The sequence below is a fragment of the Mercenaria mercenaria genome, chromosome 15 (assembly GCF_021730395.1).
Source record: "Mercenaria mercenaria strain notata chromosome 15, MADL_Memer_1, whole genome shotgun sequence".
Classification (NCBI taxonomy): domain Eukaryota; kingdom Metazoa; phylum Mollusca; class Bivalvia; order Venerida; family Veneridae; genus Mercenaria; species Mercenaria mercenaria.
This window is the reverse complement of record NC_069375.1, coordinates 24,145,482-24,161,287: the sequence shown is the minus strand read 5'-3', so window position 1 is coordinate 24,161,287 and position 15,806 is coordinate 24,145,482. Positions and strand designations below refer to the sequence as shown.

Below are 15,806 nucleotides of genomic sequence, written 5' to 3'. Positions count from 1 at the left end.
ACTATACTGCATGTACACATTGCCAATGGATACTGAAATTAATGGATTTTATTTTTTAATCAATTTGTTATCTATTTATTGGTAACAATTTAATACTATTTCTCACTTGCATAAAAAGTAATTTTAAGTTACTGAATACAGCATTAAATGCTGCATATTAAAATGCTAAATTCTACGTTACTGGTACAGAATTTAGTGTCTAGCACATGCTCGCTTAATGACATATTATATACAGTAGACCATAATTGGAAACTGTATGGATTTGTCTATAGGCCAGGATGTGTGTGCGTGCGTGCGCGCGCGCGCGTGCGAGCCCACGTGTGACGAGTCGGTTTCCTTGGTCTCTCAAATTATGCTAGGACAGGAATAGCTACTAGTGAATGGACAATTTTGTAAAACATTACAAATTTTGCATCAGTTCGTCTATTCTCCAAAGATCTTAAACCGATAGAATTTTGCATATCTGAGACACTGAGGAATAGTTGTTGTATATCCATCTGATTGCTCTTCTTTGTACCATACTATCTTATTGATATTAAGTTTAGTATAAGGTGACAAGACCGGAGATGAGTATTCTAGTGAGGCCTCACAAGAGTTTTATATGCTATTTCTTTAACCTTCTTGTTTTTAGTTTGGATATTACGTTAAATCTACACCAAGGTATTTTTACGGTTCCAAGGATCTGCCCATGCAATTTATAATCATGTTATATTTTATGTTTGTTTCATGAATGTTAAGAACCTGGCATTTACTTGGATTAAAGTGCATGTCCTATTTACTTCTTTAATTTGTCTTCCGGTCCCTCTACTTCAGAAGTTGTACGTATTACTGATACAAAGTTCTGTGAGACAAATGAGTTTAAATTTTGACTCAAATGACTGATATCTAAATTTTAGGCTGTCAAAAATGTATCTTCGCAGGGTTTTTTGGAGGGGGTGGGCACTGGCAATGTCCTTCTAATGAACCATCCATGACTAAATACTTTATGATTAGACATAGAAACTGAAAGTATATTTTTGAAATATTCTAGAAGCGGATCCAGGATTTGGAGTGTGTGTGTGGGGGGGGGGGGGGAGGGTCATTCTCGCATACTAGAGAATTACCATGGTTGAACGTTGGTCTCTGGATTTTGACGAAATCTGATGGATGAGAATGGGAGTAATAGGGTGAGTGGGGGGCTTGCCGATAATGCTCTCCTCGAAAATTGTTGTTAGTATACTACACATGGTGCAATAGATGACATAAAGTTGGCATCGTTTTGAAATCAAAGAGGTTTGAGGTGTTTCAGCACTGATTATGTCTCTTTTAAACTAGAATCGCCTGTACCGTCGTCCGTCCCCTCGGGAACCCCAGTCGGATGGCTCCTGGAGGGGAACAGATACCCCACTGTTCGCACTGTCTCTAATCGCTAATTATGTGACTTTTGCTTTAAGGGATTACGTTATTGTAACCATTACAGTTAAATATGTTATCGTTGTAATGTTTTGTAATGATAAATCATTAAACGTTGTATCCAATTTTTATTAAACTACGTATGTCAGACTTTGGGCAAAATAAAAAATGAAAAAAAACAGGTATGGACTAAAAGAAGTTGTTGAGTAAATTTTCTTATTTCTAGTACGATTTTAGGCAGGTAGTTATGTCAATCATTGATTCAAAGCATCTTAAAATGGCCTTAAAACGTAAATTTCAAAAGGCGTCGATAGCTACATATTCAAAATAACTATGCCTTTTATAGTCATTTAACGTCAATCAACACACGCACCTGCTAGTTTTATTCTGTGAGTGTACAAACACGTAATGGCGAGTTGAAATTTCAAAAAAATTCAAAGATTTAATATCAAATCGGAGAAAAGTAGCAGCACTTGTTCTCTGTTCTGTTATATGGCAGCAATGTGTACTTTAAAATGACACTATTGATTAAGAACTTTGGAATTACCTCTAAAATTAATAGGCATCTAAACTCTCCCCTTCCCCTTCTTAAAGTAAAGAAAATTTGGACATTTTTCCTCACAAGAATACATGCCATACACACGTCTATGTACTTGTATATAAATTGATCATATTTTCATATTATGATAAACCCTTAGGGTGCAAAGCTCTGCTTAACAGTGTGTCTGTCAAGGAGTGAATGTAAGGAGAAAAAGCAGGTCAAAAGCACTTGCTGTCATTTTGCTGTTTCGTTCAAATCTGCCTCCAAAAAAAAAGATTCACAATCTTATGGATCTAAGTGCAGCCTTTATTCTCATCTGCTATATATAACATTCATACTGATACACTTAGACGAAAAATATCAGCGAGACAATAAGTCGAAACTGCTCCTCTGCTACCTAAACTGGCAAAAGACGTGAGAAAATGGTAGTCGCATAATGGTGGATTCATGCAGATAGTTCTTATTTTGTTTTGCTCTGTAGAGCTATTTTCTTTTCTGTCAGTTCAATGTTTGGTTGAAGTAACATTTAATTTACAAGTATATGCTTTTCATTATGAAATACTAGCGTTACGGAACTTGGTATGGAAATGTAAGTCATACACCACAACAGTTTGGTGTCTCACCTTTTCAGCTGATTCTACAGTATATTTGTTTGGCTGAAAATGTTCTTCTTGCAGCAAACATGATCCCAACTTCTTTTAGTTATTATCCAGCACTAACAATATTCTTCACGGAAGTATAAGTAACAGACATTTATAAAATTGGCCCAGTTTTGTGCTGCAACCATTGGAAATATTTCAATTTTATATAGAACAAAGAGGACCAGCTATATAAAGTTTTATGCTTATAAAGGTGAAGTAGACAAAAATAGGATGTGAAATGCAATCTTGCAGTTACAGTTTCGACAGCAATCTTAAATATTACATAAATAAAGAACATACATTGAAACGCTAAAAGACATTAAACGCTTTTATACCTCCCTTCGTTAATTAACGGCCTCGTAAACAGCACTCGAATGACGAACTAAGATATTTCGAAGTGTATATGTGATAGTTATTTCGCCTTCTTACCTCTTTACATTTAGATATTACTTTAAGAGGTAATGAAATTTTCACCAAGCAGGTCATTTAATCTATTTTTAGATTTCCGTGGATTGTTTTCTATTTTAGACTATTTGCGGTTTATGAACGTACTATTTACGGAAGTTATTGAACCTTCCTTTACACATTTTGTTTTATCAGTGTATTTCATAAGCATTCAAATTACATTTAATGTGCCTATATAGAGTATCAAAACAATGTTAATTGTGTTTGTTATTGCACGGCCCATCAGGGCCGGGCATATAGAGGTGGTTTTAGAATGTGCAATGGGTTCGGATTTGACAATTTTTACCCTTCGAATCATATTTCTGTTATATTTTCGTTTGACACTCAGAAAGTGAATATTCTAACGTGTAATCGCAGCAATAAATGGAATTAATATTATTTAATTTTGTTCCTTCTGGTTTATATTTTGCAATATTTGCAGAATTTGCAGTATATTGAATCGGATTTGATCAATTTCAGCCTTTCAAGTTATTCGCGCAGGGCCATTCGCGCATGCGCAGTAAAATTATGTCATTCTTGCTGTACATAAAGTGCAGTCAGTGTAACGTCCTTTTTTATTAAAATATTTTGAAGTGGATTTGTCAAGAACAAGGTACGTTGTTACCAACAATATTGTTTTTGATAACAATGCATTCTGAGTGCCAATTCACATGCGTTGATCTAAATTTTAGAATAAACCAAACTCATAGCGAGTCACCCTAAGTGATCAGGTCTAGGAAACTGGAGTATTTACAGATTATCTGTAAATTTACAGATAATCTATAAATTTACAGATTTTTCAATCTGTAAATTTACAGATCAAGTGTTTGAAAACTGCTAAAATTATATTTAGACACAAAATCGCAGCTTGAAATTAATTGATTTACTTATGGTATGTATAAATAAAGGTCAGTTGTAACTTTCAGTCATTCTGTTGACTTTGATTTTACCTCTATTACTAGTGCCTACATTACGACTACTAGGATACTGTCTCTGAGGTATTTCATATGGGTTATGGTTCCGGTCCTTATTGGTTCGATTCAAGACATACTTGGGACCTCCACGAGTCTTTGCAAACAAATCTGCATCTTCTGCTACATCCCTAGCTTTAACTAACCTCTTACTACTCAAATTCTGGTATAGTTCTCTATTACATACATCTAAAAATTGGTCCTTAAGTATAAAATCTAATAATCCTTCGTACGTTTTCTCTACCTTACTCAATCTAAGCCAACCATCTAAATATCTACTTATTCTGGCTAGAAACATCACAAAGGTCTCATTATCACGAGGCCTCTCAGTTCTAAACTTTTTCTTATAGCCATCGTCAGTTAGTTCGAACTGACGTAGCAAAGCGGCTTTCAGTTTATCATAATCCTTCCTATCTTCCAACGGAAGCCTATCGAAAACCTCTCTTGCCGTACCCTTTAGAAGGAACGGTAAGTTTAGTGACCTTATCTCTTTATCCCAATCCTGCGCAACAGCGTACGTTTCGTACACATTTAAGTACGCATCTATTTGTATTTCCACGGGATTCACGATATAGCCGGGAAATCTGACTACTTTGGCACGGATTGAAATTGACAATTTGAGGCCCATTATAGTGGTTTTTGGGATAAAAAACATGAATTACTGAAGTTTATAAAATATCAACTTTCTTATTACTGAACCGAATTAAATGAAATTTACATGGAAATTTAAGTTATGAAATACAGAAAAACATTAGAGGTATTTTATGCGTGAAATCTGACATTTACCTCAATAACTCAAAAATTTACAAAAAGATGATGCAATACCTGCATTTACACTACAGATAAAATAAGGCCCGTATGTGAATTTGTGACAGTGTCCATTATTATGTCTTGATTGTCTTGTGTTTGGAATTTTCTATTTGTTATGTAAAAACTATTAGTGCACTTGGGTTCAGGGGACACTGGTCTAGTATTTATTTTGCATTTACTGTGAAGTCATTATTGAATGGGGACTACTTTTCATGGATTTCCTGGTTTGGTCATTCCACAAAATTAAATCTCAAAGAAAATACATGTATATAGTTCATGTTCTTTTTAATCCATAAAATATAGAATCCATTGATTTATGTTAATTTATGTCCCTACGAAATTACCTGTGGTCAAAGTCATGAAATTAAATGATTTTGTAGTATGTTATTATATTGTCATCATCCACATGAACATTTTTGATGTTTTTCTTTCTGACAGTTACTGTCGCCTGCGTCGCCTGTGTACATATTGAACAGTGACGTCACTACTATATGTGTACAAGGGAGGCAATTATTTCAAGATTTAACTTAAATATTGAAGCAGTTATTTGCTTTTTTATGACAAGTCATTCAAAATATTAGCGCGGTCACATGACCAGACAGTCACTTTCGCTTGGTCACGTGTCAGAAGGGTTGAAGATGTTTTTGATAGTCAAAATATCTCTTTCGCGGGTAGTGGCTTTTTATCATTGTAGACAAAAGTGAAGCATAATAATATTTAAATAAAGAATAGTATTCCTTCTTTCCAGAAATATGCAACAACATTCCCAGTTGTCAGTGTCCAGGACATGGTTAATGCACAGTTTGCTCTACTAGACCATCTTGGAATAGAACATGTAAGTATGGTTGTTCAAAGGTCATAATAAATAAACAAGTTAACCAATGTTAATTTTGAAATAAACAAATCAGCATAGAAATTTGAGTTTTGAATAGACATGTGATGTGACTTGTCTAATTGCACTAGAGAAAAAACTGGAACTAGCAAACTGATGTTAAATTACTACCTGAGTGTTTAGAAATTACCAATAAAATACCTGTATTGCGACTTAATTTTGCCTTTTCATGTTGTAAATCAGGATGAACAGATTAAGGAAATATCTAATCTAATATGTTTAATAGTTTAATCATATAAAAAAAGTCTTTTACCTATTTGATTATCACGTCCACTTCCTATGAAAATCAACTTTTGACTGAGGTGGTACTGTTAGGACCTGAGCAGTTTTCTGAAACTTCAACCTACAGCAGTAGCTTAAGTGAAAGATGTATAAGATGTTGTAAGAAGAGTGTTTCATATCATTTCTGCTTGCAAGACAATAGTTTTAATGTCTAAAGTATTTCAGACACAGTAACTGGAGAAAGAAAAAACGTTTCCAAGCATATGGTATGTTTCTATCAGCCCAGTAATATTTCTATAACAGAGCTGAGCATCAATTCCAGACCAGCTGAGATAATGGCTTGGCAATGACGTTTACGGTACATTCATGGATCAATTGTTTACTGTATATTCAGGGACAAAAGATGCATTTGTTTTCTCTTTTTTCCCCCAGTTACACGCCAGTGTTGGTTCATCACTGGGTGGAATGTGCTCTCTAATGGCAGCAGCTATGTACCCAGACAGGGTTGGAAGGTACTTTAGTTATTGTTAGAAATTGTGATAGGCATAATACAGTATCACTTCAATTCAGATTCACTAGATTTCAATTGTATTGAGAAAGTCAATAATTAGGCCCCTACTATATACACATTAATTACACGAAACTACATGTAATAATAAAAGCTTTTACCATAAGATTTATTGATTTTCGATTGATTTGATTACATTTATTGGTCGACATTTTTATATGTTGACTTTACATAGAAATTTCCAAGTTGAACTATACAGTATGGTTATAAATTGTATGGTCATGTTAATTGAAGTGCAAAAATAAGTAATGAATAAAACATCTCTTCTTGCTACATCGCGTCTCTGTTTCAGTCTGCCTATTTTGCTTGGTAGGTAGAGCACAATACTTTAGGTCAGGAAGTCATAGGTTTGAATTCCAGGTAGGGCATATGTTCTGATGGTTCCGAAAACAATTTATACATGGTCATTCGCACTTTCCTCCAGGACATATTTATTTGCAGAGAACATGTTAATTACCATAGAGAATGCAGGTACGCTGGTTGGGTTATCTGACCACTATATAGAACTGAAATACTTCGAAAAACTTTGTTAAACACATCACCAAGAACCAGCAAACAGATGTAATTCTTTGTTTCAGAATGGTTTCAATTTCATCCTGCGCACATAGTCACCCATCCTCCATCGCAGTTAGATATCTCCAGAGGAAATGCATTATGAGTGACCAAAACTGGAACAAGGGACACTACTATGATAAGAAATACCCAAAGATGGGCATGAAGCTGGCAAGGTTTGTCTTTCTTGCTGTAAACTCTCCTGCTATTAATATCATTGTTTGATGCTACAAGATGTCTTATTATGCAAGCTCTGGGACATGTTCATAAAGATCATGACTGAGAATAACTTGCTGTGATCACATTGGTCCTTCGAAATTAAATCCAAATTAAAAAGAAAATCTTGTTTATTTTTAGAATTTTAATTTCAGGAGTTTCTGGACTTATGAAATAGCCTTCTTATCCACTGAAGTTATGCCAACGAAATTATATGATTCACAGTTGAGACTTTTCTTTGCTTTTAGAGAGTTAGCTACAATGACATACAGAAGTGGACCAGAATGGGACAGCAGGTTTGCTAGGAGCCGTATAGATGAAATGGCACCAGTGACACTGTGTCCCACCTTCGTTATAGAGAGTTACATAGAGTACCAGGGCGAAACTTTCAGTACCAAATATGACCCAAATTCCATTCTCTACATTTCAAAGGTATGCAGTGAAGTGTTTTCATGGTACTTTAGACAGTTTAGTGTTTTTATTAATAGATACACTTTCATTTTACTTTTTCATTACGATCTACTTATGAAAACACAATTCTTTATTTAAATAAAAGTCACATAACATTGTAAGGTTTGCTCCATTTAGATACTGTTAATACATGTAATACCATGACTATAAACAGGCACTTATAAACATTGCTGTATATCAATCCCAGGGCAAAGAATTTGTTGCTTTCGTAATTGCTTCAGTTTCTTGTGAAGAACATACTATAACCAGTTTGAAAATTAGGAGTGCTTAATGAAATTATTGAAGTACATGCTTCAAATTCAACATGAAGTGAAATGAATATATATGCCTGGCTTAAGGACTTAAAATTTTGATTTACTTTGTTGCAAGGGAAACCAACAATAGACAAATTACATTAAAACAAACATTTCAGGCTATGGACATATTTGACATGGCTGAGGGTTACAGTTCTCTTGAGGAGGGATTAGCTCGTGTCAAATGCCCAGTTATGGTCATTGGTGTACAGACAGACGTCTTGTTTCCCATTAAACAGCAGCGGGAACTTGCATCTGTTCTCCAGTCTGCAGGTAAACAATGAAATATACTGTTAAAAATACAGTATAAAAAGATCATTGAGATTGCCAAATCTGACTGAAAAAGGTAACTTCGTGCTGGTTCTTTTTGCTGAATGTATCACCATAACTAATTACAAGTTGTACAGTTAAACCTGTATTAAGCATTTAGCTAAGAAAAAGACATGATTTGACTGCTTAAGACAGGTGGCCACTAAAGCAGGTTTAATTTTAGATCATTTATTGACCATTTAATGAAATTAAGTTCTGCAGTAACAAAGCACAGTTAAGCTCCATGTTTGCTAACTAAATTATGTACTTAGTGGATTCACTGAATTGGTACTGTGTAACCTGGTATAAAATGCAAACAAGTAAGACAAAAATTTAAGTGTGTCTGGTTGTTGTTTTGATGTTTACTCTAGTCGTATTATATACATGTATACGTGACATATATGACAAAATCTGTCTTTACCAGTTTTTCTGTTTTAATACAGAATTAGAATTGACTCATATCAAGCCTAATAAAACAAGGAGCTGCGTTTTTTTTGAAACACAAAATCATGCCCCCGGTTTTGTGACCAAAGATGTTGTTTTTTGAGGTTTTAAGTTTAAGGTTAAGGTCATATGAAGGTCAAGTTCATCTATATATAGGTTAGTTTGTAAATCTTAACACAAAGTTTTTTTGAGCGTGAGTATGAACTAAATTGTGTCATTTATGTTGGTGTAGGGCTAAAATTGTTGTTTATTCAGGTTTGAAGGTGAAGGTCATATAAGGGTCAAGGTCATTTATTTATCGGTCAGTTTTTAAGTCTTGGAACAAGGATTGTTGAGTATGAGTATGAGTATGAACTAAATCAGGTTATTTATGTGGGCTGTAGGGAATCTGGTTCGTAAGGACGGATGAAGATCAAGGTTATCTTGGCAGTTTAATTCCAATCTTGACTAGTATCCAGTTGTGATCACTATGTCATATATATAGAGAGGCCAGTTTGTAGGTCTTGCCACAAGGATTGTGAGTTTGAACTAAATCGATTCATATATGTGAGTTCTAGGCAATAACCTGCACTTATTGAAATTTCTTTTTTACCTAGATTTGTTTTTCTGTCATCATTTAAAAAGTCACCATGTGCAAAATGTGCAAAATAAAGAATTGAAGTTTTCAATTGCAGGCAACAAATCTGTGACATTTTATGAGCTGAACTCTATTTTTGGACATGATACATTTTTGCTTGATTTAAATGGTGTTGGTGCAGGTGTAAAGGTAATAATTCATTTTTTTGCCATTTACAAAAAATAGTGCCACAGTTAAGAGCTGGTCCAATGGACTAGCATTGTAAGTTAGCTGTACAGTTATATTGTGTGTTCTCTGACATGATGGATATCTCCTTGATGATTTGGCAGAAAACTGTATATCTAAAGTAATCACATCCTTTGCATCTTATTATATAAGAAAGTTGTTGTGTACTAGTTTTGAGGAATTATCTAAATATGTTAATGCCGCTGCAGAATCTATGTTGCATGACGTTGCATATATAACAAAAACAATACAGTGTAAATTTGTGTAAATCTATATATCCTTCAATGTTTGTAGAATAAGCTTTCAAATCAAAAAGAAAAAAATGTCTAAATTCGACTCATACTCGATGCTTAATAATGTAGAATTATAAGCAGGGCTTGCTTAAATGTAGGTGTAAGAGAATAAATGTGTAGTTTGTTATTTTTTGACTGCAGTTAGGAATTTACTTGTAAACCAGTAAATTAATAGTTGCGTTTTTCAGTTTTGCCTTTTTGAGTCATTAAAAGTTTTTCATAGATGTGTGTGGTATTAACCATATCTTTAAATGTTGCCTTTTGAGACCCTTGTGACTATAAGGAAAAACGCAATTATTGTGAGTGATAACACTTAAACGTTTTGAAAATTTCTGTTTTCCAGGGATTTATTGAAACACGGACTTCAAAAAACGGCTTGGCTTCTATTCCAGTTTGTTAGAGAAGACGTGTTTATGAAATATGAAAAATACCAACAACGTCAAAATATACTTGTTTGCCAGATATGTGCTCTGACCTGTTTATGAAATTATATTAATTTACATGAAACTTTGTGACAGAAAGTGACTGACAAGAAAGACAACAGCTATTCATGTACATGTTAGATACACATTTTCACGTAATTGCATAAAATGCTGAATAGATTTGTTTGTAAACTTCTTTTTTGAAATTGATAACTATTTGCAAACAGTTCTATTTTGCAGTAAAATGTCATTTATTAGTTCATTAACATTATAATTCTGTACTATAAATTTTGTAATTTTGTCACTTGTATTTTGCAGCTTGGTTGTTGCAATAATTATGTTGTGAAGAATTCACACATCAAAGCTGGTAAATTATAATTATGTTGTGAAGAATTCACACATCAAAGCTGGTAAATTATAATGCTGCTGAATATTCACAAGTGATTAAACTCTGCAGATGTGATTAAAAATTCTTGCATTAGGCTGCTTTTTAGTCATTTTTAGGGCATATTTTAACTGTAGAATTCGCATTCGCACACTGTTAACACAATTTTTCACATAATTATGCACATTGCATGGCAGAACATAAACATATTACAGCCTTTAAATGCATAACACAACACGAATGATGTAAATGTGATCAGATAATCTGACATTTTCACACATTTCATGCTGATAGGCATGTTTATTCTCACACATTTCATGCTAATGGGCATGTTTTTATTTTCTAGCTTTCTGCATGTTTTATGCTAGAATAGTGAAAAGGAGTGCTTGTTTCATGTTAAAGCATTTAAGAATAATGTGCTCTGGATTCAACATGTGTCTTTGGAGTCTGCAGATGTTATTATGTTATCCCTACATAAAACCACCATGAATATAATCATGTCTACAGTGTTTGGTATAAATCATTTCCAAGTTGAAAACAGCTTTTCTTATAATGCGGTCATAGAAATCCAGTCACCTTTTTACCTTTAAAATTGTATGAGAATTTTTCTGACTTACATTGAAATGACAACTATGCATATTTTCAAAACATTAGTTATGGAAAATGTTTGTGAAACTAAATTTTATTATCATTATTTTATTTAAGTGTTGAATAATATATTTTTGTGATCAATACAATGCACAGTTATTACTGTTATCATGTAATTGTATGAGAATTTTCTGACTTACATTGAAATAACAACCATGCATCTTTTCAAAACATTAGTTATGGAAAATGTTTGTGAAACTAAATTTTATTATCATTATTTTATTTAAGTGTTGAATAATACATTTTTGTGATCAATACAATGCACAGTTATTACTGTTATCATGTAATTGTATGAGAATTTTCTGACTTACATTGAAATGACAACTATGCATATTTTCAAAACATTAGTTATGGAAAATGTTTGTGAAACTAAATTTTATTATCATTATTTTTTTTAAGTGTTGAATAATATATTTTTGTGATCAATACAATGCACAGTTATTACTGTTATCATGTAATTGATAAAACGTTTTATACTGTGATATCATTAATATTTGTGGGGGTCTAATTTTTATGCATTACTAGATTGAGTCAATCAACAATATTAAACCTAAACAAACCAGTTAAATTCCCATTCATTATATGTTGAAAAAATTATATTCCCATCAAATAGCTGTTCTAGCCAAAACCGTGAAATTGTGTGCGCACGAAATTAAATGATTTCACTGTGTTAGACATATCTTTGTTATCTTTACGGCTGATAACCATTATAGCTTTATATTATATACAAATGTATATAGCATTGGAAACACATACATGTACATATCTTTTGTCATATGTGTGAAATCTTTATTGATGTATGTTTTCATTGTTAATAATATGTATTATTCTAAATCATATTTGTTATACTCAGATTTTCAGTTGTAATAAAATTTATAAGGCAGTTTGTAAACTTAATAAAATTTGCCAATCTGGATGCTGGGGACGTAAATATGACGCCTGCCGTGGGCTCGGCTGGAAATGAGTTGTTCCATCCATTCCAGGTGGGGACTTTCGTCGACTACCCACGTAAAACAAGAAACTTTACCTATTTATCTCTTTATCTAGCCTGTTTAACGTTGTTAGATATGTATTAACTTACATCTCATATTGTCTGTTCTAAGTTACTGTAGGAAAATCAAAAACATAGTTACTATTACGGTTACTTCAATAAACTATTGCTGGAAAATGGCGTTAAATTGTTAACTCTGAAAATGCGTTAAGCGGAATTCTATTATAGTAAAACTGAATGTACGCCATAATCCCAAAGTACCAGAAAATATAGTAACACGGAGTTCATGTAGGAGGAGACGTTTGGTTATCTCGAAGTCAAGAGCTCGATCCGTGGGAATGTATCAAGTGATTTACTAGATAATAGTTCTAACGGCAGTTCATTCCACAGTTTTGGATCAACAGTATAGAAACTTCTATCATTAAACGTTTCGCACTTGTTGTATGGAACAACATAACGACATTCAAAATTTTCTGACGATCTCAAACCTCTACTAGGAACATACTCTGTAAGCAATTCTGTTAAATACACAGGTGCTCTGCCAATGAGACAGCTATACATGGAAGGATGTATCTTAAACCCAATCCTTGCTTTCACCGGCAACATGCTTGTTTGGAACTGTCAAATTTCCTCTTGTTAAGAACAAGTTTTGCAAACATGTTTTGAATACATTGCATCTTACGTAACTCACCATTAGCTACACCATACACTATGACATTGCAATAATCCAGTTGTGAAATAACTAGAGACGAAACTGAAATTTCAGTGTCTGCTTTTGTAAAATATTTTCGGATGTTCTTAATTCGTAGGTAATGCAACATGGCTGCGAGATATTTGCCTTTTGCATGATCTTTAAAGTTCAAGGTTTCGTCAAGAAATGTACCAAATATATCATCACCAGCAATGTTCGAATTTGTAAAACATTTGTTCAATTGCGGTCTGCTATCAAACATAATAAATTCAGTTTTTGAAGTGTTCATTTTCTGTTTGTTTCTATTCATCCAGTCATTGATTATAACTGCGCACCGTTCGAGGTCTCCGATCGCTTGTGATTCTACAGAAACAGATGTGGGCCGAAAGCATTTATTGCTATAAGATCATTAGCAAAACCGTAGACTGATAGGGATATGGGAATGACATCATTAAGAGTTCCAGCATAGGTGAGATACAGCCACGGACCAAGGCAACTACCTTGGGGTACACTGCATTCAAGATGGCGGTCTGAAGAATGCGCATTGTTGATATTAACTTTACAAGTACGAGGCCTTAAGTAGGAGTCTATCTATTGAAAAGCTGTTTCACAGACGCTATATTGTGCTTTTAGGACATATAGTGGAATGTCGTGGTCGACAGTGTCAAATGCCGCACTAAATCAATTGCAATAAGGACCGCGACTTCCTGTTCCTCCATACCACTTAGAAGATCATTAGCCGAGCGAAGCAGCGCAGATTCACAGGAGTGATACTCCCTATATGCGAACTGGTTCTTAGGCAAAAGACAGTTTTGATTTACATGTTTGTTTAATATGTAAAGAACAGCCTCTTCAATAAGTTTTGACAGAAATGATAAATTACTCACAGAACGATAGTTTGAAAGCTCTAGTTCAGGATCTATTTTTAACGAAGGTCTAACAACTGCTTGTTTGTATTTCATAGGAGAAACACCTCGTTGTAATAAGAGATTCACCAATTTAGTGATACTAGGGAGAAGTTAATCTACATGTGATTTCAGAATATATGTTGGCAAAATATCTAGCTCTTAAGACATAGTATTCAATTCACTGATGAGTTTTTTTTCACTTCCTCTTGAGTCAATTCAGTAAATTTGACAAACTTTTGTACATCCCGTACTTGAAGTTCAAAGTTTTAGTATTCACTTAGGGATTGACAAATTTTTGCGATTTTTGCCATGAAAAAGTCAGCAAATGTTTCGGCCGATGAATAATTAGACTCTCCTTGAGTTAGTGCTTTTTTCAGATTTGGTACCAGTTAGTTCAGATACTAATCCATACAGAGTATTATTATTCAACGTTACAATATTACACACTGTATTAGACCAATTGCAAACATCATATCTTCTTCTTCTTGTCGTTCGCAAACATAGCGAACATCATATGAAACAGACAGAACTAATACAAAACATAACTGAGCCAATATGAGAAAAAACAGGGTATTGTGTAAAATGCAAGTGTTTCCGGTCAGAAATTCTGGCAGTTGTCAAGGAAAATAATGAGAAAATACGGAAACTCAGATTAATTAAAAGGATGAGACTTATCTTTAACAGACATTTTGATAGTGTGGACTATTTGTGCAGTGATAAATAGTGATTCAAATGCTGGAAAATGGATGAAGAATGTCAATTGTGAACTGCAAACAATTTCGGATATGTATTAAACGAGGCATGGGAGTGTATAATGTGTGGTTGGTTGGTTGTATTATCTTGATCAACACATATGTGTACAATTTTGTGTCTCGTTGCCTGCAGCCTAAAATGAAATGACTTTTAAAGCAGTTTTATCACAGTTCGAATGATAAGATAACTCACTAAAGAAAATAAATAGAAATTCAAAAATAAGGTAAGTTCTAGTTACTCTTGATTATGTCACATCAAAAATATCTTCAAAATTATTCTGAAGTACCAACATACAACTCATTCTGTTTAAGGCCTACCGGCTAAAATGATTATGATTTCTAAAATAAGTCTAAACAACTTGTCAAGATTTTTCACCTGAACGCGCTTAGCTGCGTAAGGTAACTCACTGAGTTCTTGTACTGTTACCGTCAACAGTCGAAAATTGAATAATAATATAATCATTAATCAAGCGATTTCATATTGGCCTAGTTATTTGTCCTCGGGCAGTCGTATTGGGTATTGGCCCGAGGCCGTAGGCCAATACGTCAACCCTTGGACAAATAACAAGGCCAATATGAAATTGCTTGATTAATAACATTATAATACAGAGTGCCTGAAATAACTGAGTGCACGGAAGGACTCTTAAGGTCTTTCTCCACCGCGTCACCACATGTCCTTAAATTGTGTCGGTGTGTTGTAAAACCAAACAAAAATAAAACAAAGCAGGATTAAAGGCACTGACCTCCGGATTTGGCTAAACAAAATCTTTCTTTCAAATTGAAGTTTAGTCATATTATGAACATTAGAATATGAGTTTTTGTTTCTACAATATTTAAAAAGATCCTAATCAAGACAAAAATGATGACTGCGTCGGGAACTGAACCCCGGACTGCCGCGGCAATGAAGACATTAGAGAGTTTGAGATTTCAACCTTCGCCTTCCCCTTCAACGTCTTTTGCGAAGTTAACGTACGAAGTTGAAGTTCGATTTAAATTCCTTGAGATTTCAAACATTAGAATGAATCTTACTTCTTTTAATCCGCCCATTCAATTTATCTGTAATTATGATCGTGTTTTTCGTGCATTTTGATACCAATTGTCCGAAATGGCAGGAATTTTACAAGTGGTTTTAAAAATGAAAAAATTAG

At 33.8% G+C, this 15,806-nt stretch overlaps 1 protein-coding gene across 1 annotated transcript; it reads left to right on the top strand.

Annotated features, from left to right (window-relative positions):
* Positions 1–5,475: 5,475 nt before the first annotated feature.
* On the top strand, positions 5,476–13,284 carry LOC123548491 (uncharacterized). The gene is made up of 7 exons (XM_045335799.2): positions 5,476–5,634; positions 6,346–6,425; positions 7,060–7,209; positions 7,498–7,681; positions 8,133–8,286; positions 9,441–9,532; positions 10,205–13,284. The coding sequence occupies exons 1-7, from the start codon at positions 5,587–5,589 to the stop codon at positions 10,259–10,261; spliced, it is 765 nt and encodes a 254-aa protein (XP_045191734.2). The 5' UTR covers positions 5,476–5,586; the 3' UTR covers positions 10,262–13,284.
* The last annotated feature ends 2,522 nt before the right edge of the window (positions 13,285–15,806 follow it).

What these genes read in the sequence shown, in the direction of transcription:
- LOC123548491 (XM_045335799.2), top strand. Translation starts at nt 5,587, where the DNA reads ATGGTTAATGCACAGTTTGCTCTACTAGACCATCTTGGAATAGAACAT. An exon ending in TACCCAGACAGGGTTGGAAG is followed by an intron (nt 6,426 to 7,059) that starts GTACTTTAGTTA and finishes TCTTTGTTTCAG; the next exon opens with AATGGTTTCAATTTCATCCT. An exon ending in GTGTTGGTGCAGGTGTAAAG is followed by an intron (nt 9,533 to 10,204) that starts GTAATAATTCAT and finishes TCTGTTTTCCAG; the next exon opens with GGATTTATTGAAACACGGAC.